This window comes from Rhinatrema bivittatum, chromosome 1 (assembly GCF_901001135.1).
Source record: "Rhinatrema bivittatum chromosome 1, aRhiBiv1.1, whole genome shotgun sequence".
Taxonomy (NCBI): domain Eukaryota; kingdom Metazoa; phylum Chordata; class Amphibia; order Gymnophiona; family Rhinatrematidae; genus Rhinatrema; species Rhinatrema bivittatum.
Genome location: NC_042615.1, coordinates 576,628,680 through 576,654,056, shown reverse-complemented (window position 1 = coordinate 576,654,056; position 25,377 = coordinate 576,628,680). Strand labels below are relative to the sequence as shown.

General features: G+C 43.7%; 1 protein-coding gene across 1 annotated transcript in view; it reads left to right on the top strand.

Moving 5' to 3' along the window:
- The window catches only part of CNTNAP4 (contactin associated protein like 4), a 1,044,358-nt gene that overhangs the window by 537,952 nt on the left and 481,029 nt on the right, over positions 1-25,377 (top strand). Inside the window, exon 8 of the mRNA XM_029616960.1 lies at positions 1,501-1,762. Coding sequence (XP_029472820.1) covers positions 1,501-1,762 — 262 coding nt within the window. The remainder of the gene's footprint in view (positions 1-1,500; positions 1,763-25,377) is intronic.

Here is a 25,377-nt window from a genome sequence, read left to right as displayed (position 1 = left end):
GTAAAGCCCCAGGACACCTGTAAGTCCCAAGGCTTTACTAAAGGGATGGTCCAGGGCGGGGCGGAGGCGGAGCAGGGCACTCCGGGGCAGGGCAGGGCACTCCGGGGGTGGGGTGGTGGCGGGGCCGGGGGTAGAGTAGGGCTGGGGGGGGGGAAGGTTAGGGGAAGGGGTGGGAAGGTCAGGCTAGGGGGAAGGGAACGGAGGAAGGCAGTACAGCTCGGCGCATGCAAGATGCACAATTGTGCACCCCCTTGCGTGCGCCGACCCTGATTTTATAACAAGTTTATAACAAGTTATATAATCGGGAGTACATGGGCATGCGCCGGGAAGTGCGCGCACATGTACGCCCGCGTGCACCCTTTTAAAATCGACCCCTTAATCCAGGTAGCTGCATCTTCCTCCTGCAGCTCCGAAAGCCTGTTATGCTTGTGAAGAGACAACGTACAATAAAGCTCTGGAATTTGTTGCCAGAGGATGTGGTTAGTGCAGTTAGTGTAGCTGGGATCAAAAAAAGGTTTGGATAAGTTCTTGGAGGAGAAGTCCATTAATGGCTATTAATCAAGTTTACTTAGGGAATAGTCACTGCTATTAATTGCATCAGTAGCATGGGATCTTCTTAGTGTTTGGGTAATTGCCAGGTTCTTGTGGCCTGGTTTTGGCCTCTGTTGGAAACAGGATGCTGGGTTTGATGGACCCTTGGTCTGACCCAGCATGGTAATTTCTTATTTTCTTATGAGATTAAAATAAGATGATACCTTAGAACATGCATGATATATTCTGTTCAGAGCAGAATGTTAAGGAATAAAGAGAGAGACCTGGCAGAAGAGAAAAAACAAGCAAACAAAACAAAAGCATAGGGCCGGATTTTAAAAAGTTTACGGGCACCGGGCCTATTTTCAAAAGGCCTGGCAAAGCACGTAAAGTCCCGGGACGAGCGTAAGTCCCAGGCTTTACTAAAGGGGCAGGAAGGGGTGGGATGGTCTGGGGGCGGAGTAGGGGTGGGGTCAGAGGTTCCAGGCACAGCAGCCATTTAGGGGGAAAGGGCAGGGGAGGTAGGGGAAGGGAAGGGAAGGTGGGGTGAGGGGTAAGGGAATGGGGAAGGCAGCGCGGCTCAGTGCACGCAAGGTGCAAAATTGTGCACTCCCTTGCGCGCATGTCATAAAATTGGGCGTAAATGTGTGTGCGCCAGATAGCGTGCGCATATGTACGCCTGCACGCAACCTTTTAGAATCTGCCCCATGTCACAGACCATGCATCTAGAAATTAGATTTATGATATTTATGATATGAATCTCACACCAATGTATCCTAAGTTGAAATATTCTACCATGACTGTATATACTATGCAGGAAAAAAAAGTTGCCCATCTTTTGGATTTAAAGTGTAATGTTTTTAATTTTATCTTAAAGCATGTCATTTTCAATGATGCATTTGTGTGGTAATCAAACTTTTTAAAAACATTTCTGTGAACATTTCTCACATCTGTTTCATTCATTTTCAGGGCAATATATCCTTCTCTTGCACAGAGCCACAGATAGTTCCTGTCACTTTTCTAAGTTCTAATAGTTATCTGATGCTACCTGGCGTTTCGCAACAAGATGAGCTATTCATCAGTTTTCAGTTTCGTACATGGAACAAGAAGGGCCTTTTGCTGTCTACCAAACTTTACCAGGCATTAGGCGATATTCTCCTGTACATAAGTGATGGAAAACTCAAACTTAAGCTTTATAAACAAGGAAAAGCATATAATGGCATCTCTACAGGTACCGTACCTTTAGAAATTCTGTGTTGTGTACACACCTACAAAGCCTTGAGCTGGCCTTTGCATATTACATTGTAAAGATTTGGAAAGTGAAACATTTTTTCATTTCACCATGAGACTACATTTTCAAGGGTTCATCTGTTTCTGTGCTATTTACATTTTAGAAACTCATTTTGAATCATTATTCATAGAATCAGATGATCACTGCAGCATTTATTTATTTATTTATTAACTTTTTTTTATACCGATATTAGTGGGGACATCATATCGGTTTACATCAACAACGTATAGTTTGGAAAAGTACATAGAACAGGGTAGGGGGTGGGGAATGATAGGAACTACAAGATTAAAGGTGAGAAAAGTACATGAGAGTGCAGCATACATGAAAAGTATAGCCTTTTCTCTTTAATTTCCTAAATCAGAGATAAGCTCCCAGACCAAAATGGAGGCATTTGGCAGGCTTTCCAAAGAAGGAGCACTTTTTAATGAAGGAACTCGGGGCACAGAACCCATCAGCAACATGCACATGATTTCTGTTAAGGGATGGGCTGCACCATTTTTCAAAATGGCGCTGTCCACACTTTGCCCTTACCATGTAAAAAGGGCTGCCCAAAGGCACCGGTTGCCCTTGTCCCATGTTAAGGGACAAAGTGCAGCCTGTGCCATATTGAATGAGGGCAGCCGCCAGCCCAGGAGTAGGAAATCGCTCCAGGGCTCACCAGGTATTTGTAGTGAGTATTGGGGGAGGTTGTAAGGGGGGGGGGGGGGGTTGTCAGTTGGTGGTGGTGGGGGCTCTGCTTTTTTCTAAATGGAAAGGGTTGGGGTGGGTTCTGGGTTTTGTTCCCCCTTACATTTTTTACCCCCCCCCCCAAAAAAAAAAAATACAATAAGAAAAGCAATATGAAATTTTGTGTATTTTTTTCCCTATTATCATTTTTCATTTTTTCTGAAATGCAACAACATAGTAAATATCTATATATCTTATTTCTTTGCAAACAAATTCCCACCCCTAACTGAACTATTTCAGTCTATCATCTATCGACCTGCTTCCCAGTGCTGTGGAACACTTTCTCTTTTTCTCCTGCTTCATCTCTCCTGAACAGAAAGATATCATTCTGCATGTGAGAAAAAGGAATAATTACTTAACATTAAATAATGTAAAACCTTCATGAAACACTAGCATACAATGACTACAATATGAACATTGGCTACATTAAATCCTATCATGTAATCAGATGAGTGTAAAACAAGGGCAGTGAATGACATGTGACAACATTTATTTATTCTTGTATTTAAAAGATTCCTTTTCCCCATGGTATCTGCAAAATATCATAGTCCAAAAGGTTAGTTAACAGTAGTGCAGAGGAAAATTACAGATAGGATCAGTCTTATTGTTGGATTAATTAAATAAAAATATGGTTGAAGAAAATGAACTTTGGGTTTACTTTTGGAAACAGACAGAGGGGTTGAATTTTGGAGAGCTGGAGGAAGTTGGTTCCAAAGATAAGGAGCAAGAACAGAAACGGCATAGTATTCGGAAGTATCCTATCTAACGTAAGGCTTATAAAAAGTAGTTGGTAAAACTAGCATAGAAGAAAAGACGAAGAATAGCAGGAAATACTGGTAGACAGCAAGTAATATAACCTTGAATGCATTTGAAAATAACAACATTTTAAATGGAATTGGTATTTTAAATGAAATTTGAGTAGACACACAGATGTGTAGTGGAATTTTAGAATACTTGATGGTGGGCAGAAGTTGGAAGGTCAGCAAGTAAAGTGATTTAGTAGCCTAGACATGAGGGGAAGAGAGGTGGAGAAAGGGAGTGACAGGTATCACATGTTAAATCACATGTATGATTTTAAACATATTGTAGAGTATTTAGGGTTGCACAGGGTTAAGATATGTGAGTGAGCACAATTAAGTAGCTGAATATCACATCAAGATTTCTAATGGATTGTAAATAGGAATGTGAGATAAAATCAATAGAAATAACATCAGATCCCCCCCAAGACTTACCAAAACTCCCTGGTGGTCCAGCGGGGGTCTGGAATCCATCCCCTGTACTCTCACACCCTTGGTACCAGTTCAAAATGGCACTGATAGCCTTTGACCTGCTATGTCACAGGGTCTACTGGTGCCATTGGTCAGCCCCTGTCACATGGCCATTGGCGCCATCTTGTGCTCCTGCCATGTGACAGGGGCTGACCAATGGCGTTGGTAACCCCTGTGACATAGTAAGGGCAAGGCTATCAGCGCCATTTTGGTTGCTGGCACCCGACGGCACGAGTGCAGGAGATCACTCCCGGACCCCCGCTGGACCCCCAGGGACTTTTGGCCAGCTTGGGGGGGCCTCCTGACCCCCACAAGACTTGCCAAAAATCCAGCAAGGGTCCGGGAGTGACCTCCTGCACTCGGGTTGTATTGCCAGTATTCAAAATGGCGCCGGCGCTAGCCTTTGCCCTCACTATGTCACAGTGACATAGTGAGGGCAAAGGCTAGTGCCGGCACCATTTTGTATACTGGCAGCCGCTAGCCTTTGCCCTCATTATGTCACCAACCATCAGCCCCTGTGACATAGTGAGGGAAAAGGCTAGCGCCGGCGCCATTTTGAATACTGGCAATACAGCCTGAGTGCAGGATGTCGCTCCCGGACCCCCGCTGGACTTTTGGCAAGACTTGTGGGGGTCAGGAGGCCCCCCAAGCTGGCCAATAGTCCCTGGGGTCCAGTGGGGGTCTGGGAGCGATCTCCTGCACTCGTGCCGTCGGGTGCCAGGAACCAAAATGGTGCCGATAGCCTTGCCCTTACTATGTCACAGGGGCTACCGATGCCATTGGTCAGCCCCTGTCACATGGCAGGAGCACAAGATGGCGCCGATGGTCATGTGACAGGGGCTGATCATTGGCACCGGTAGCCCCTGTGACATGGTAGGGCTATTGGGCGCCATTTTGAACTGGTACAGAGGGTGTGAGAGTGCTCCCGAACCCCTGCTGGACCACCAGGGAGTTTTGGTAAGTCTTGGGGTGGTCAGGAGGGTGGGGGGTTGTAGTAAATTTAATTTTAGCCGGGTAATGAATAGGATTAGACGTATAACCATATCGGGACGCCATATGGACGTATACAACATATCTGCCACCCAACGAATATGTATCCCGAATGCAACGTATGGCATCCCTCTGCACATCCCTAGAACAGTGAAGTGATGGGAGAATGGAAGAAGTGGAAGAAACTGGAATTTCAGGTGAGCATTCTCTAAGTATGGGTGGTAGGACCTCCCCCTGCACCTCATTTGGAGACACCTGAGGGTTTGTTGTTATCTGGGACCTCTTCTAGTGTAGGTTTAATGGACTTGGTGTCCCAACAACCTTCTCAAGTTGACTATCTTGTATCAACTTCTACTAGTTCTTCAATTGTTCAGGGCCAAGATTTGGCTATCTTGACTAATGTTCATCAGCATTTGGAAAATGAAAATCTTGGATTAATGGTCCTGATTCCTAAACCAGTTATTCGGTCTTTAAAGAATAAGTTACATCTACCAGGTGATCCGGAAGAATCAGAGAATGTAACTTTAAGATACATTTGGAGAGTAGTCTCACAGATGGAGGCTGCCTTATCCCAACCTGTCTCTCAATTATATGATTACTCTATAAAAGCCTCAAATAAGCTTTTGGACTTGGAAAACAGATTAGCTGCGACAGAGGGACAAATGGCAATCATTAACCAGACCACTAATATACAATCTGTTTTTGCATCAAATATCAAAGATAGCTTATTTCTACATAATAGAATTGATAATGTTATGAGACATAAAAACTTAAGGTTTGTGAATTTTCTGAAAACAAGATTATTGTCATCAATAGAGTTGTTTAGGAAATATACAAGTGAAGTTTTACAAATTTCTCATGATAAAGAAATTAAGTTATCTAAATACTATTACCTCCTGGAATTTAAGTGTAAACAGGGCCCTGTGGGGGGCTTTGATAATTTAGTTTCAAATAACAGTCTTGATGTATCAGAGTTTCTCCAGGATTCTCAGGACGTTATATCTAAAAGAGCTACCTTGTTGGTTACCTTTGTAACAGACATGGATAAGGGTTTAATTTTTAAGCAATATTTCAAATTTAAATCTGTAGAATTTTGTGGTCAAAAGGTTGTTTTATTTCTCCAGATGTCTCCCGTGAAACACAGCTTTGTAGAAAATTATTTATTTCTAATAAGCAGCTTATGATTTCTCTTGGTGCTACTTTTTCCCTTAAATTTCCCTCTAAATGTTTAGTAACTTAGCAAGGGAAATCATATGTGTTCCTTGATCCAGCTCATTTGGAGACCTTTTTTAATGATACATTTTCAGTAGTTACTACAGATCAGGTTACTTAGCAGGGTATAGTAGTCGTATCTAATTTATAGGTGCAGTGGTTGATGTTTTATTTTCCTTCTTATTACCTATCTTATCCCCCTAGAAGTGGGCTAGGATTCTGTTTACATTAATGGTAAATCCCATTAAGATTTATACCTGTTGTTATATTTCCTTTTTAATGTCCAGAATATACATTTTGTTGTTTATTCATGTATATGATAAATAATCAATTTATTTATTTATTTTATTTAACGGATTTATATACCGGAGGTTCCTGTATAATATACATATCACCCCGGTTTACAATGAACAGTAAATATCGCTTCAAGTTAGAGGCTTACAATGAACATGGTTAATCCAAATAACAGGGAAATATAAATAATAATGTTAACAATTAAGAAGTGATAATAAATAGATAACAAAAAAATACATAAATACAATAGAAATAAATAGAAATAAATAAGTAACTAACAGTAAACATCCATGAAAAATAACAGTAAATAAGATAACAAGTTATGTGAAATATGCTGGGGTAAACGGATGATAAGTGACTGACTTTCTACCTGCTCTTAGCTCTGCGGGAATGCTTGTTTAAATAACCAAGTCTTAAGTTTCTTTTTAAATGTGGAGTGGCATGGTTCAAGGCGAAGGTCTGTGGGAAGTGAGTATATATAATTAGTGGGAAGTGAGAATATATAATTAATTCAAGAGTTAACAGAAGAAAGGCATGCAGAAGTAAACTTTATAACATCATCCAAAGGGGAAAGAAAAGTAGCTTTCTACCTAGGACAGCACAGGTGCAAGAAACATGACTGCATTTTGTTTCATCAATGATGTTCTAGGTTGCTCACTGTTGTGCTATGTAGACCTTTTGCTACACACTACTGGCTAGATTTTAAAATGCTGACACATGTAAAAACACGGAGATACGCACGTGGTCGGGGTGGGAGCACCGTGGGTATTTTTAAAAAGCAAGGGGCAAGTGTGTACCTCCGTGTATGTGCTGAAGACTGGCTCAAATCAAAAGGGGCGGGCTGGGGGCAAGGTCTGGGTGGGGGCCGGCTGGAACAGCACCATTTTGCCTGTTCCGATGAAGGGAATGCCAGCATCCAGCCAACGCGTACAGCGTACTTCTGCTCAGAGAAGCAGGTAAGTTGTGAAACAAAAAAAAAATTAGTTAGGTGGGTTTAGTGGTCAGGGAAGAGAGGAGAGGAGAGGGGAAAAGAGAGGAAGGTTAGGTAGAGGGATAGGGAAGTTCCCTCCCAGTCCACTTCTTTATTGGAGAGGACTGGGAGGAAACTTGGCAAAAGCCCAATCGTGTCGCCATGCGTGTTTTAAAAAATGTCCCCCTGCGTGCGTGAGTGGGCACCCGCACACACATTTGCATGCTGACATGCAGCGACACATGCGTGTCATAATATCAGTGCGACTATGTACGTGCGCCAAGAACTGCAAGCACAAGGACACACGTGCAGCCCTTTAAAGATTTACTGCTAAACTAGGGTGGATTTCATTTACAAAATAATGCTTCATAGGTATTATGGATGTGCATTCATGTGAAACAAAAATGTAACACATGTGCCCATTTTCATTTCATTTTTGGACCCCCAAAATGAATGGAGGAAGGCAATGAATTTAACACAAACTTTTACCTCATTCGTATGTTTCCCATTCAAGTATATGGCCTATTCAACTCTATGGCTGTGCCGAACAAACAATTGGCTCAGATAAGGTTTCAATGATAACTTTACCTGCCACTCTACCACTCTGCCCTATCCCTGATATACTACCTTAAGGATCTTTCTGACACTCCCCCTATCTGCAATGCTCCAGTTGGGATCTTTTTCTACGCGGAAACCCTTAGCCATCTAGTTGCCTAAGCAATGGGCTTTTTCCAGAAACCCATTTTAGGTCTCCCAAGGACCAATCTGGATAAATTGGGGGTATGGCTGTGTTCTGGGCTAACAAATGGTCTGAGGCTGCTTCATTTTTAACCATTCTGTGGCCTTATAAGCAGGGTACCAGTCCTTGAGAGATCTTATACTGAAGACAGACAATATAAATATAAATATACATATATAATTATTTATTTAAATATTTGTATTCTGCTTATAGTGACTATGTCATACTGAGGGGCAGATTTTCAAAGGCTACACATGTGACATATGCGCGTAACCCGAAAAAATCTGCCCCTGCCCGCGCTGAGCCTATTTTGTATAGGCTCGGCGGCACACGCAAGCCCCGGGACACGTGTATGTCCCGGGACTTGCAAAAAGGGGCATTCTGGGGCGTGGCCGAGGGCGGATTGCTGGCCCGGGGGCATGCTGGGGCAGGACCGTGGCCTCCGGCACAGCCGCCGTGCCAAGGGATGGTGAACTGGCAGCCAACCGGCGTGCGCAAGTTACGCCTGCCCAGATTTCGGAGCGGCCTTGGAGGGAACAGGGAAAGCTATTGGGGCTCCCTATGGCTCGGAGTGTGCAAGGTGCACAAGTGTGCACCCCCTTGTGCGCGCCGACCCCGGATTTTATAACATGCGCGCAGCTCCACGCGCATGTTATAAAATGGGGCATAGATTTGTTTGCGCTGGGTTGCAAGATGGTGCTGTTCCAGCTGGCCCACACCCAGACCCTGCACAAGTGTGCACCCCCTTGCGCACGCATGTTATAAAATCTACGCCCTCGTGCTGTTTTTAAAATCTGGCCCTAAGTGGATTACAAAATAAGAAATAAAGCTAAATAAATAAACCTTCATGTTTACAGTACCAAAGCATTCATTCACAAATCACTCACAATCATTCACAAAAGCATTCGCCATCAGGTTCCTCTTGACCTGCAATTCCCTCTCAAATTACACATCACAGCCAGACCTATAAGGGAAGCCTATAAGGGATCTCTACACGCCCCACCAAATAAAGCTGTTCACCGATCAACTATCAGAGAACGGGCATTTTCGACAGCTGGTCCTTCCATCTGGAATTCTATCCCCCCGGACCTACGACAGGAATCCTGTCTTCTGACTTTTAAAAAAAAACTTAAGACATGGTTGTTCGGTCAAGCTTTCTCTTGAGCCTATACTTTCACTACTATGGCATCACCATGACGCAGACTAAATGTAGACCTCCTGAGATTCTACCATTTATATAATTGTATTTAGTTATCTAATTCCCCCCTGCTTTTTTTCTAGCCCCCAGTTGCATTCCCTTGTTTTATTGTAACTTTTCTTCTCCTGCTAGTTAATGTTTATTATGGATGGTTAATGTTATTGTTAAGAATAAGATCTTTGTTACATGTAAACCGATTTGATTTGATTTGTATCACGAAAGTCCGTATAAAAAAGCTTTAAATAAATAAAATAAATAAATTACCTGTATAAATACTAGAGATGTGAATCGGAACCAGAATCGGTTCGGATTTCAGTTCTGATTCACATCTCTAATAAATACCAATGCTAGCTAATTTCCAGGTTAAATAAGTTTCTGGACCATCATGCCCCCACTGGGCATCAGTTACATTAATTCCCTAAAATGCTTCCCTAAACAAAATAGTTTATATACAGACTATAACAAAATCCTCAGTCTGAAGGAAGAAATACAGGCACAACAGAAAACATGCAGAAGAAAGACGATTTGCATGTTCTGAATGTGGGAAAGGTTTTAGTAGGAAAAGAGAAATAATGCAACACATGAACATAAATAAATAGAAGAGAGTATGTTCAGCTGCAGAATATGTGAAATTATTTCTTAATAAATCAAATCTCACCAATTACCAGGAAAGCCATGCTAATGAGACTCTATTCTGATGTCTGATTGTGAGAAAAGTTTCAATCAGAAAGCAACTTTCACAAGAAACTCAAAATTCCACCTAACACAAGATCAATTTCAAGTAGGGAATGAAATAAAAGTTTATGTCACAAAAATGATACTGATATCTGATCGTTCTCTTGTACGAAATCTGACAAGTGGCAAGTGCTTCAACAGAAAAACCAGACATCTCTCATGCCACTTTGCTTTGCTGCTGTACCCATTATCCTACAACATAGGACTCTTTTTTTCTACTCAGCATTATTACCATACCCAGACTGCATCTTTGAGGGCCTTGCTTTTACTCTGTCTTGCTGCCACTCTCCTGATGAACTACCATGGGGATGTTGCTGTCACTCAGCCTGGCTGCCATACTCCAGACTCTATAACTTTGGAATCTTTCTGTCTTTTATTTTTGCTGCCATACCCCAGAATTTACATCCTGGGTGTCTTTGTGCTACTCTGCCTTGCTTCTACAACTTGGGGTATTTTCGCCACTGTGGATGGTGGCTTTACACCTCTTACAGTGTCTGGGAGTATTCATGCTACTGTTGGTGCTGCTTTGTCACTCTATAATTGCTCTTCTTTTCTTCATGGTGACTTAGGATATTCATGCCACACTTGGTGCTATTTTGTCCCTCTCTTGGTGCCTTTCAGGGTTCATATCACTGTTATCAGTGCTTTCTTATGTGTGTTCTTCAAGAGTCTCGATATTGCTTTGATCCTCTTAGAGAACTCCTGCCACTGTTGGCACCCTTTAGCATCTTTATGGTATCTTAGGCTATTTAGGACACTTTTGGTACCATTTTGCCACTGTCTTGGTGCTTTGAAGTTCTCTCCCCTTATGAGGTTGTCTACCATTAAGTTCTGTTAATATGTATTAGGAAACTCCAATTTTGAAGCTCAAAATAGACTGCATTGCTTACCCCATTGATTTTAATGTTAAACAAATGAAATGAGCAAAACAAATAAACAGATTTTTTAATTTGAAACTAATTAAATGAATGGAGATGACCTATGAAATGAATAAATGAACCTAAAAAAATGTGTTTCTGCTAATGCCTAATAAATATGCTATGCTGGCATGTTTTTATGAAGGGAAAGGTCCTCATTAATGTGAAGTGCTACTCATAAAGACAGGATAAAACAAAGAATGCAAAAGGGTTTCTGATAGCTTTTCTCCATCACATAAATATCAATCTTCCTCAACTCTCCTATAGTATTCTGTTGAATTTCTTCATATGATAGTGATTTATAGAGATGTGATTCAGTCAAACCTTTTGGTTCGGCCTTCATTATCGGCCCACCATGGGAAATGTCATTTCCTGCGGTTCTGGCCAATTTTTTTTCGGCTGTCCTAAACTGAAAAATAAAAACCCCACTCCAACCCTTAAGATTTAATTAGTTAAAATCTCCCACCCTCCTGACCCCCCAAAAACTTGCCTAAAGTCCCTGGTGGTCCAGTGGGAGTCCCGGGAGTGATCTCCCGCTCTTGGGCCATCAGCTTCCAGTAAACAAAATGGCGTCAGTGGCTCTTTGCCCTTACCATGTGACAGGGCCATTGGCCGGCCTCTGTCACATGGTAGGAGCAATGGACAGCTGGCGCCATTTTAAAAAATGGCACGGGCCATCCATTGCTCCTACCAAGTGACAGGGGTTGGCCAATGGCACCGATAGCCCCTGTCACATGGTAAGGGCAAAGGGCTATCGGCACCATTTTGATTAGTGGCAGCCGATGGCCCAAGAGGGGGAGATTGCTCCCAGGACCCCACTGAACCACCAGAGACTTTAGGTAAGTCTTGGGGGGGGGAGGGAGGGTCAGGCAGTCTTGGTGGGTCGGGAGATTGGGGGGTTGCAATTAAGTTATATGTAAACCAATGTGATATGCAAATCAAACACTGGTATATAAAAACAAATAAATAAAATAAATTAATTAAATTTGAAGGGTTGGGGTGAGTTTGGGGGTTTTTTTTATGTGCCCTTTCTCTCCCTCCCAAAAATCGATAAGAAAACCACACACAATTTTGTGGATTTTCCTATCATTTCGGCGACACCTCAAACCACAACATAATAGGAAATATCATCTATATTTCCTATTTTGTCGCAAACAAATGCACATCCTTAGTGGTTTATAAAGCCAGAATGAAATATTTCTATGTTTGCTTTCTTTATCCCATTTTCCTATTCTTCAACATATTTAAATAAGAAAGTGAGGTAATTAAAATTAATTGTGTTTGTAGTTATTTGCTCTTAGTTTGAATGGACTTCATAGATCATGCTCAGAAAACTTTCTCCATTCTATTAGAGATGTTGGTAAACATCAGGAGATTAACTACATGTGACCGGACCACCTAGTCCATCACTATATATCTTAGTTCTATTTCTCTTTGCTAAAATATCTTGACTTATCCATCAGTTCTCAACCTCCACTCACTTAAGAGAGCAGGGATTGGTTACGCATGTCCTTTATAACCAGCCATTTTGTGGTTTAAGGTGTGGGAAGGTGTCATTTTATTTTAGAGCAGACACCAGAGAAGCAAGATGTAGGATTTTTTTCCTCTCTGCTGAGGGAAACCTGATGAGGTACATCAGGTTTCCCCTTTTTTTTTTTATTATAGGGGATTGGCCTCTGTATACAACAAGTCAGATGATCCCTAACTATTTAGTTCAGTAATATAGATTTTTGCTGGATTTCCCTTTGGGGCAAAAGGGCTCTCAAGCCAGAGGACAGAAGACCCGTGCTCACCACTTTACGTTCTAGGTGAGCAAGGCTAGTGACAGATTTTTCTGAGTGAGATTTTTGATGGCCGAAATGTATCCTATTTTTTCAATAAGGAAAATACACTAATTATTGTGAAGAGGTTTTAAGCCACCCCTCTTCACTGGGAGCCTAGCTGGATCAACAGGTTCCCACTCAAAGGGGCCGATGCAATAAAGGCACGTAGAAAGCGGGTGCTGAACAGTCAGCAACCACTCTCTTAATGTGCGCATGCTGTCCCAAAGGGGGAGCGCCATGCAATATTTAAATTAGGGGGTCACACTAGAAAGGAGGAGCTAGGGTTGCTTGCGTGACCTTTAGCGCCTCCTTCCTAGCATGACCCGCCGCGGCTGCCGGTTATGAAGACCAAAGCCGGTAAACTCGGCCTCAGTTTTCATAACCTGCCTGTCTCCCAATAATGAAAACAGCCGCTGAGTTTATCGGCAGCCATTTCCATTACTGGCAGACGGCCGTTATGAAAACTAATGCCGAGTTTACCGGCGTCAGTCTGCATAACTCGGCGGTCTGCCAGTGATATAAATGTGATATTCCACTTCCATTTGCATCTCCATTTACAATGAGCAGAGGAAAATGAGAAAGAAGGCATGTTAAAGAGTGGCATATAAGCACAAAAAGGGGGCAGTCTCTCTTGCTGTCATTGCCCCAGTCTCCCGTTTTTAAGTGGAATTTAAGGAAAAAACCTGGTTGAAGAGCCAAGCCTTAACTTTCTTTCTGAAGGTAGAGTGCAATGTCTCAAAGTGTAGGGGTGGTGGGATCTTGTTCCATGGTTTTGAGGCAAGCAAAGGGGCGGAGTTATTATTATTTTTTTTTTACTTTAAAAAAGAAGTACAGAAAAGCAGTTTTTTCTGCTTTTCTGTTCTTCTTTTCAATGCGCTCAGCTATTAATGCCCGATCCAGGCAGGTGTTAATACCTGAGCGATAAATGTGATTCTGAGACACACATTTATCTTTTTGCATTGGGAGTGAATGAGTAATAGGCTCATTCACATGGATTTGCATGTGATGAGTGCTATCTCATTCACTCCACATTAGATGCACATTAAATAGGTGCTAATCCCCTTATTGCATTAGGGGATTGATTACCGCCTATTTTACCTGCGTCTAACTGCTCGTTAAGAGTGCCCGTGGCATATTGCATCGGCCCCAAAGACTTTTCAACCCAAAGAGTCACCTTTCCAGATCTTAGGATGTTGATGCCACTTTGCCTCTTATGCACCTTAAAACATTCATGCAACTGTTGTTGTTGCCCTCTGTTGAAGCCTTGGGATGTTTTTGCCACTCTTGCTGCTGCTTTGCTCTTCTCATGGTGCCTCCAAGAACTCCTGCCACTGCTGGTACACCTTTGCCCCTTTATGGTGCTATAGGCTATTCAATGCCCATTTGGTGTGACTGCCACAATCTATGTGCCTTGGAGCTCTTTCCCAAAATTTCATTACAATTGATGAGATGACCCCAATTGTGGAGCCCAAAATAGTCTGCAATGCATCCCCCTCTGACTTTTATGGTAAACAAATAAATAAATAAAGCAAAAAAAAAAAAAGAATATTTGTTTGTAATGAACCATATTAACAGAGGTGACTACAAAATTTAATGTGGAGAAGTGCAAGGTGATGCATAAAGGGAAAAATAACCCATGCTATAGTTACACAATGTCAGGTTCCATATTTGGAGCTACCACCCAAGAAAGAGATCTAGGCGTCATAGTGGATAACACATTGAAATCATCGGTTCAGTGTGCTGCGGCAGTCAAAAAAGCAAACAGAATGTTGGGAATTATTAGAAAGGGAATGGTGAATAAAACGGAAAATGTCATAATGCCTCTGTATCGCTCCATGGTGAGACCGCACCTTGAATACTGTGTACAATTCTGGTCACCGCATCTCAAAAAAGATATAGTTGCGATGGAGAAGGTACAGAGAAGGGCGACCAAAATGATAAAGGGAATGGAACAGCTCCCCTATGAGGAAAGACTAAAGAGGTTAGGACTTTTCAGCTTGGAGAAGAGACGGCTGAGGGGGGATATGATAGTGGTCACCGGGCCCTCCTTTGAAGCCTCTTCGGTGGGAACCTCGGGTGTGTCCCTGCTGGATGATGTCATTGGATCAAGGTACTTAAGCTCTACCTTCGCCGTCAGCTAGCTGACTTGGCAACAAGTTCCGTACATCTCTACTCGCTCCTGTTCCATGTCCCTGTGGCTTTGCTGTTCGACTCCGTTGGACTTTGGACTTTGTTTGGTACCTGCTCCTCGGAGACCAGTGGGCACTCTCACAGGGACCTCGTCTCCTGGCCTCCCCCACTCCTCAGGCTGGCTCTATGCTTCCTGAAGTCCTATTCTGCAAGACCCCCCGCTCCTCGGGGCTACCCCCTGGAACACCCCTACCACTCGGGAGTTTACTCTAGCGCTTCCCTGCTCCTCAGGTTGTGCCTATGTGCTGTGTTGGACTGTCAGCACTTCCCCGCTCCTTGGGGCTGCATTGTCCTACTTCCCAAGAGACTCTCAGAACCGTTACTCTCCTCAGGACAGTGTCCTTGTGCTTTAATGTGACTGTCTGCGCCTCTCTGCTCCTTAGGGTCGTGCTTGCGTGCTACTGGACTACAAGCACTTCCCCGTTCCTCGGGGATGTGCTTCTCTATTATACAGAGATTGTCTGTTCTCCCGCTCCTCGGATTCTACCTACGTCATCATTGGAGACCAGACTCAGGCTTCCCTGTTCCATGGGTTAGTCTGCATCACTACAGCTGCACCTCCCTCGCTCTGCAGCGCCACCCCTCGGGAGTGTCTCTCCGCTATACCTCCTGCATACTAGTCTCAAGCCTCCCACTTTATGGCCAGCCTGGCACCTTCCCCTTCAAGGGTCTCAGTCAAAGTATTATTGTCAGCCTGCATGTCTACTGGGGAATTCCTCCTGACTCCTTGGGACCTCTCCACAGTCTTAGCCAGAACTCCCTGCCATGCCTGACCTCACCTCCCAACAGTGTGGGCCTGTGGGGCTCCTCCACACAGGTTATATCAACTCATATCTCGGGCCAAGGGTCCGCAAACCCACAAACCATAACACATACTGGGGGGAGGGAGATATCTCTGCCACTAGGGGGATTGGGTGATCGGGATATCACTTGAGGTGTGGGGATTGGGATCTGAGGCTGGGGACACATTTTATTCTGGGGAGGAAGAAGGCAGCTGAGGTTGTCGCCACATGGTTTATTTAAAAAAATGTTTACATTTTGGGGAAGTTCAGGCTGCTTCGATTAGCATCCCCAGGTTGAGACAATGGTCAGCGCTGACACCTGCTCAACCATCCTGTTTGCACATGACGTTTTTGGGGGGCCAGCATCCTTTTAAGACAATGGCAGTCCCGTGAGGTTGGAGCTGCCACCGTGTTAAAGGGCCGCTCACCAAGTTAATGGGCCATAAAGCTGCGATGCTCTTTTGGGAGAGGGGCTCCAATATTGCGGTGATCCACCTCCCATGATAGGGGGATCCCTCCTGTGATAAAACATCATGGCTTGATGAATCTAGGAATAAATTAGCTGGATTGGTTAGACTTGTTATTGAGCAGGTCTAAAGTTAGCCAGATAAACTCATCTGCTTAACTAGCTGGCTGACTTTTGAATATGAATCACAGGTAAGAATACTTGGTAAAGCTGAAAGAGACGATAAAAATATATATAGGGTCTCAAAAGCAAGTGCCAAAAAAATGGCTCTAGAGGCAAAATATGTGAGACGTTTTAGCAGATACAGCAGAAAAAAGAGGAAGAGCTGAGGCTGAATTGTTAGATTAAACACTGAAGGGAAGCAATGTGCGTAGAGGGACAATATGAAAGTGGGATTGCTATACAAATGCTTTCATTCAGTCTTTACTGAAGAATATTTTGGAGAAGGACCACTGATGTTTCTTAAGGATATGATTGGGAGTGGGATAAATAGTAAATACCACACCATTCACTGAAGAAGGTATTTGAATGGAACTTGTGAAAGTAAAGAGAGACCAAGCCATAGGACCGGGTGAGGTATTCCCAATGATATTACCTGATTGATTTTAAAAGCCTTGACCATGCCAAAACCATGAGATAACGCATGTGTCTTGGACGCACACGCTCTGCACAGATTTTAAAAGGGCTGCGACGATGAGCGTATCTCCCATTAAGCACACAAACGTTTTTTCAGAAACAAGGGGAAGGGTATGGATGTAGTCTGGGTGAGGTGGTGCCGATCGCCTTTGCCCTCACTATGTCACAGGGGCCGACCGTTGGGACCTGTGACATAGTGAGGGCAAAGACGATCAGCACCATTTTGAGTACTGGCATCGGACGGCCGGCGTGCAGGAGGTCACTCCTGGACCCCTGCTGGACTTTTGGCAAGTCTTGTGGGGGTCAGGAGGCCCCTCCAAGCTGGCCAAAAGTCCCTGTGGGTCCAACGGGGGTCCCGGAGCGACCTCCTGCACGCCGGCCATCCGATGCCAGTACTCAAAATGGCGATGATAGCCTTTGCCCATACTATGTCACAGGGGCTACCGGTGCCATTGGTCAGCCCCTGTCACATGGTAGGAGCACAAGATGGCGCTGATGGCTATGTGACAGGGGCTGACCAATGGCACCGGTAGCCCCTGAGACAAAGGCTACCGGCGCCATGATGAAACCAGCACCGAGGGTGTGAGTACAGGGGATGGTTCCCGGATTCCCCGCTGGACCACCAGGGAGTTTTGTTAAGGCTTGGGGGGTCAGGAGGGTGGAGGGTTGTAGTTAATTTTAATTATAGCTGGGACACGAATAGAAATTGCCGTATTAACGCATCGGGGCGCCATACGGCCGAATGTAACATATCTGCTCCCCGACGAATCCGAATCACGAATGCAACATATGGTGTCCCTCTGCACATCCCTAGCGCAGATAGGTTTGAAAGTTAGTCTCGTAAGGCCAGATTTTCCAAAACATGTACATGCTTTTACAGGATTTTGCATGTGTAAATGCACTTTACCCATGTAAGTGGTCTTTTGAAAATTGCCACAATATACTCCATTGAATTGTCAATAGGTTTTACCAACATTAAGTATACTTATCATGGGTAAATGGCTTTTGAAAATTACTACGATATATGTTACATTTGTATGCATAACTCCTTTGAAAATTCACCTATTAGAATACTGTGTTCTGTTCTGGAAGCCATATATCAAAAAGGATAGAGATAGGCTAGAGGTGAATCTGAGAACGGTAAACAAAATAGTGTGGGGCCCACACCAAAGTATGTATGAGATGAAACTTCAGGACCTGAACATGTATATCCTAGAGGTGAGGAGATATATATGCATATATGATACAGATATTTACCAGCCCACATTCCCCTCAGGTTCAGCCTTTGGGTGCCAGAGCCAGCAGGTCTTAAGTGGAGGCCTCTGCTGAAGATGGAGAGATCCGAAGAGGTAGCTGGGTCAGAGTAGGAGTAGATGAGGCATATCCGGTCACAGCAAAGGTCAGTGGAAGGTGGCGATCAGGAGAATCCAGAGGCAGGCAGTGGTCAGTGGCAGGCTGTGATCAGGAGTATCCAGAAGTTAGGCCGAGGTCAATGCCAGGTATCCGACTAAAGGAAGTAGCGAGACGGATAGGCAGGGCAGGAAGGGAAGATGAACTGGACTACTGAAGAACTGAAGATATGGAGGCTGGGCTGAAGACAAGGAATGCTGGAGCAACACGCACTACTGAAAAGTAGGGAGATCTGTTGCCGAGGCATTGGTGGAGAGTCCAAAAGGGCCTTTTATAGGCCTGAGGGGATGATGTCATCAAGAGTATGTACAGCTCTTTCCAGCTGCAGGCCCTTTAAAATTGATGACGTCAGGAGCACGAGCACCTTAGGAGGAACTGGGCCAGGCGGTGTCAGCAGGTCCTGCTGCAGGAGCTATTGGCATTGTCCTGCTGCGCTTGCGTGTGGAGATGTGCCGGATGTGCCACAAAGATGTCGTGAGATTGGGCCATGCTGGGAGGTCATGCGAGAGGCCCCACTGGGAGGCGAGAATGGCGGTTCACAGAAGTAGCCCACGGACTGCGGAGTGCAACAACATGCATAAGTGAGCTTTTGAAAATTGCTATGATATATTTTACTTTTATGCAAGTAAATCTTTTTGTAAATCACCACTATTTTTTTTTTAAACTCAGAATTCTATCCACAGAATCTACAAGACAATATTGCCAAGACTGGTGGATAATGAAATATTAAGCAATGTTTTTTAATTACATTAGTTCTCCCTGCTGGTATAATTCCCATCATATTGAAAGATTATTGTTAGTATAGTAGTAATACCAATGACAATGACTGCAGAATGCAATGTATCATTTTTTGTCTTAAGCAAAAAATTATCTGACAAAAGCAAACAGTCAAATGTTTTTATAAGTTTATAAAGTGTTTATTGTTCCTGGATTCACTGAAGCAAATCAAGTCCACATTTGAAGATTGAGTAATTAAATTATGGATGGTTGGGCAGGTTTGTTCCCCTACAGGCAAAGACTTATGACCTGGCTTTCACACACATAAAATGTGATAATTAAATCAGAGCATATTACTTTGTGCACAGTTTGAAACTCATTACTGTGACATATATCATTTTTTAAGAAAAAGGCTATTTTCCCTTCTACAACAAGAGAATAACATATTAATTCATAAATGCTTAAGTTGCAGTAAGTTAAATCTTGCTTTTGCAGACGTGATTCTTAATATGCTTTCATGGCTGTTTTTTCTAAGTTGGCTAACAAACATTAGGAAACAAAGGATTAATATTGAGTGTAAACTGGGTAATATTGTGGCTGCATGACCAATCTATTGTAACTTACCTTCTTAATATAGCAAGACTTTGGGAAATAAATGCATTTCTTTTATGATTTCATCTTACGCATGTACACACTGAGATTAAATGACTAAAATGCATTGTTGAGTCAATTTAAAGCTCATTTTTTCTAATTGTTCTCTTAGAGAAGCCCAGTTTTCCAGACTAAGCCATTCAAAATATAAATAACATTAGAAATCTTTATCATCCTTTACATTAAATTGTTTAGTATTCCACTTTTTTAATCACTTCAAGATGAATTTTGAAAGCCGGGTATGCACCTAAATCGGGAGATGGACGTACATTTGGCACTTGCGTGGGTCCAGTTGCGTGTGATTTTATCAGACACATGGATGCACGCACAAGAGCAGTGTGCACACATCTCATATCATCCATACAAGGGGCGTGGGCCAAGAGGTATACATGCATGTATCCACGCTCCTGGGCACGCCGAGTCACTTTACTTCTGCTATGGAGGAGGTGTAAATATTAATAACATTATTCCCAGGCATCTGTGAGGTATTTCAAGAGGTCTGGGGGTAACTTGGGGGGGGAGTGCAGGCTAAACAACCAGGAGGACCTAGCTCTAGACTGGGCGATCGGGTGGGCAAACTGGTGAAAGCCCAGCAGTATAAGCCGGCTCAAACCCGGCTTATACTGCTGGGCATACACAAGCTTAAAATTAGGCTCACACACATATACACGTGCCTGGGCTATATTTTATAATATACACAAGTATGTGCACGCATGCAATAAACTGCTACATCTCTGGGTGCGCGCCCATGCGCATGTGAATACGTGCACCCAAATGCCCGTTGAAAAGTTACCATTTTAGATTTTAACAAGTACATGAAAGCACAACTAAAAACGATGCAGCATCGTTGAGAAATAGTAAATAGCTTCAAAATTTGTAGCATAATTTGTGTGAACTCAAGAACATCCTTAAGGAAGCAGAATTACTCTAAACAAAATGTATTAACAGCTGAGTACCAAATCATCGCCTAGCCTGTACATATTTACATGAATGCTCAGTTACTATGGTATGTCTGGTCCTGATAAAGGAACTGGGATGTGCATAACGCCATAGCAAGTGTATGTATGCTAGCGTCAGGAAATCTGAAAGGCTGTTTGAGGTTTGCACAAGAGTAAGGTGCTCATCATTTGAGATGTGCTAACAATTTGAGGTGAAACTTAAACAATAAGGTGGTAACTTTAATACCGGTGCTCGGACACACATGTAGAGCAGGAAGAATAACAACCCTCCCATCCCACAGCAATTTTGTAATGTTTATTTGCTTTATTTATGTGTTCTTAGTAGATCTTAGTTTGTATTCTACTTTATAATAGATTTACTGTTCGATATGTTCCATGTAAACCGCCATCCCGGCGATAGTTATCTCTGTTATCTGTGAACCGGAGTGATATGTATATTATACAGGAACTTCCGGTATATAAAAACCAAAAATAAATAAATAAATAAATGTACGCTCATAGGCCAACTCGCATCCAGAAACGTGGCCATTTTATACCATGCACGCATGGTAGAGAATAGGCTGAACGAGTGTACATGTGCTCACTATTGTATACAGACATGTGCATGTGTATGCAAATGCCGCCTCTACCGTGGCAGTGGCGGGGACTTTAAGTATACACGCATGCCAACGCAATTACCGGTTAAATCACTTTAATCCCAGTTTGCCCAGGTAAGGGATAGGACTTCCTAACCCTCCTATTTAAATAGCCTTCCTTTTCCCCTCTCTTAACCCCGACCCTCCAACCCTGCTGACATGCCTATATTTTATTGTGTTAGGACTTACTAGCCATCCATAGCAGAAGTAAACTTACGGAGTAGGGGACCTCGGCACACACTTCGGTGTGTAAGTATTTACGTGGTGGTTTTTCTCATAAATCCAGGAACACCCATGCCCTGCCCAGACCACGCCCATTCTCTGCCCCTTTTTTAGACTTTTTCATTTGTGAGTGTACACATTTACTCGGGCAGCTTTTAAAATTCTCTCGGCGTGCGCCGGCCCAACATATTTGTGTATTTCCCAGTTTTGGCACATTTAGGGCTTTTAAATTCACCTATATAATTTTCAGATTGGTTCGGGATCAACAACTGCTTTGGGGAAATGGCTTAACCAGGGCCCAGCTGCTGTAGATTACATTGGTTCACCAACTCGAGCATACAAGGGAATCCTTGTGTGGTGGTAATCTTGTACGGAGGTTTTCGATAAGGATAACCGATTTGCAGTTATCCTTTCTTTTGCCTGCGTCGTACGAGAGACAGCAGAAGCTTTTGACAAGACTTTAGAATGCTGTGAACCCTATATAGGACACAGCACACTCTCCCGTAGTCCCTGAAGCAGGCACCCGTGCCGAAACATGGCCCGTGTCGGACAAGCAGCTCCGTACCCATGAGACATCAACAAAGGCGACGACCTTGATAAGTATGACGTAAGACTAGCAGTGGGTCGGAAAAGCAGCAGGGGAGAAGGGATTTTAAGAAAAATCACACGAAAGAGCACCTTTAAAAAATATTTTTGACCTTAATAAAAGAATAATAGACGGAGGCAAAAGAAAGGATAACTGCAAATCGGTTATCCTTATCGAAAACCTCCGTACAAGATTACCACCACACAAGGATTCCCTTGTATGCTCGAGTTGGTGAATTGTTGAAAAGGGAAAGAGGTTGGTTAGCGATTAGTAGATTACATTGTGGCAAGCCTGGCTTCAAACTGCCTCCTCAACCTCTAGGAGTTAGTTTGGGAGCAAGGAGTAGGGTGAATTGAACTGACTGCCCTCATATGTCGCAGGAAATGACCTGCCCTTGTGAGCAGGCCTGGGTTTGTCAACAGTCACCCATTATGCTTGTGCCTAAGGCAGCAAAATGTGATGCCTTCCAGCTCTGCTGAATCTCATTCGGCAGAGAACGGCACTCTGCTCCCCTGAAACAGATTCTCATAGGAGGTGGGAAGAGAGGGGAGATGACAGCACCAAAAGTGCCTAAAAATAGAAAAATCCTAGATTCATCCTTGCTTGTCGTGGAGAAATGGATCTGCTGTGAGGATAAAGGGAGGAGGAAATATCCCTCTCGTTTTCAGCTTCCACAGCAGCAAGCGTTCCTCCCGCCTACCTTTGATTATTATGTTGCTGTCTGCTATAATTTGCTTCTATATGTATATATATTTTATATTGCAAATTGCAAAGGGGTTGGGTTCATACCCGAGCCATCGCTTCATCAAGGCAGCGTGGATCTGCCCTGTCCTGCTGGCAGCAGTGGACAACACTGAGTGATCCTGGTGAGCCACTGAAGTAAATGGGATACTGTCACGTTGCCTGACTGCAGCCAGGATGTGATTGATGTAATCACACCTGAGGGGGGGCCCCGAATGGGACGTGGCAAGGGCCTCGTTTGTGATGGTGTTTCACTGCATAGTGCCTGACGCTCTTGCTGCGCGGAAGGTGGCCTTTCTTGCTGAGACATGGCAGACAGGCTGTCCAGGTGTCTGAAGGAGGGAAAGGGGTGCTCATACCATTTGGCTGACTTGTGTATTGTCACATGTTATACATGTAAATAAAGCTGTAGCCCTTGATAGTTCAAGTAATTGTCAAGTGCTTATTTTGTTTCTGCTGTTGTGCAGAGGACTAGGTGGGAGAGGGGGATGGGTATTCCACATTACCCATGTTATTGAATTTCAGGTAGTTTGTTGGAAGAAATTAAATGTACTTGATTTTTCCTGATCTGAACAATTTTATATTTGACTCTGCGGTTTCCTCTTACTCCTTTTAAGCTTTTGTCTCATTCATAACAACCAAGGCTGGGGACTGGCATCATGTAACTTCCTTGGCAACAACCCATATCAAATAGGGGATATTTTCCCCTATTTGATATCTTCTCACAACTTTCTTTACTCCAGTTATCGCAGCTCTCCACAGGCAGAGGCCAGAAGCAGGGCTCCTTCTCAGACTCTGGCAGCATGGGTCCTACATCTAGCCAGAAGGTCTTACCCATTGTGTAATGACCATGACGCCCTCTCTCCACCTTAGCATTCCCAGCGCTTGCTGACCCATGGAGCAAAAGATCTGAACGAGGAATCAAACACAGTTTCCTTCCTATGGCAGCGCCCAGCACAAAGCATTAATTTGCATTTATTTATTTATTTATTTATTTATTTTAAAAAAATTTTTATATACCGACATTCATCAAAGATATCACATCGGTTCACAGTGTAACTCAAACAGACGCCTGGAGTAGCGCTTTACATCGAACAAATATAACAAGTTAACAAAAGAGTAATTTAGGGGGGGGGGGAGATATAAAGGGGAATATAGCATTAAGAGACCTTGACCAAGAGACCTTGACCAAGAGGAATTCATCACATCATCCACTAGGGAGTATGTGAAAAAAAAATCAGTGGAGTACTCTCCTTTCTCTTCATTACTCAGCCTCTCTGCTTCCTTCTTCCCTAATACCTTCCAGTTCTCTGCATATATCTTGAGCCACCTTTTACTCTTTCCATGCTCACCTCCAGTACCTATTCAATTATAATCCCTCTTTTCCCTTCCACCTTTCGTTCCCTTCTCTCTTCCGATTCCATCATCATCTCAGCTTTATCGTTTCTCCCATCTCCTCATTTTCCTTTCTTCCACCAATGTACATCCTCTTTTCTTACTTCAGGCCCACTCCTTCAGTTTTCCTTTCTTCCTCGTCTCCCTCCTTTAGGCATCCTTCCCCAAGATTTCTTTCCCCGGCTCACTCTGTTCCACCAGGATGCTCTCCCTCTCCCCACCCCACACTCAGGCTGCTCTTTTCTAACCTGATTTTTCTACTGTTCCTCCATCCCCCACCCCCAAGTCTTTCTCCTGCTCCAGTTTTCTTTTCCCCCCATTTTCCTTGCCTGTCCCCTTCCTTCTCTTCTTTGAAGTTCTCTCTTGCCTCCTCCCTCTTGTCCCATCCCCTGCCCTCCCATTTCCTCTTTTTGCATTTCTTTCTCCAGTATTCTTTTCTTTAAAACTTCTACCTTCAAGGCTCTTCCTCACTCACTGTTTCCCCCGAAGTGAAAATAGGCAAGAGATCAGCAACATGCCTGAGACACGGACTGAACCCAAAGACTAAAAATGTTGCAGAAAATATTGTATGTACCTTTGCACACACTAGAAAAAGATGTTGTATAGAATGAAACACAAAAATACAGCGGTCCATACTCAAAGGGTTTGTCTGGTTAACCCCTAGATTCATCATTCTGCGAGTTGCGGAAAAAAGGGGCAGGAGGGTGATAGTGGGCAGCCGGCCACGTCGTGTCTGTGAGGTTTCACCCACCGCGGTGCGGCCGTGCCACCACTGAGTCCTGGCCGCATTGTCGGCCTGCCTACACACTGACTCCTCCCCCGCCAGCTCTCCTATGGATGCGCACACAGCTGCTGCAAAGTATTAAAGGGGCCCCAACAGGAAATGGTCATGGCCCCTTCCTGGGACTCCTCCTTGATTTCCTGTATTTAAGGCAAGGTCTGCTCCTCAGACCTTGCCTCCTTGGCTCCTCCTTGGCTCCTCCTGAGGGGATCGCGGACTTCCAGTGGCGAAGCACCTGTTCAACTTCTGCTTTATCCAGCCTTGCCTTCCGACGGTAGGGACCTAAGAGGGTTTATTCTCTCTTAGGTAGCACCAACTCGACTTTGAACTAATGGTCCACCTCCAGATCCGTAACAGTTAATGTATGCTGGTTGTTTGCCTGGTGGAATTTATGTGCATGCTTTGTAAAGGTCAAAGCCATTCATGTATGTCCGGTCCCTGTGCAGACTCTGTCCCCTGGAACACCTCTCTGATATGGAGAAAAAATGCATGCATTCCATGCATGTTTGTGC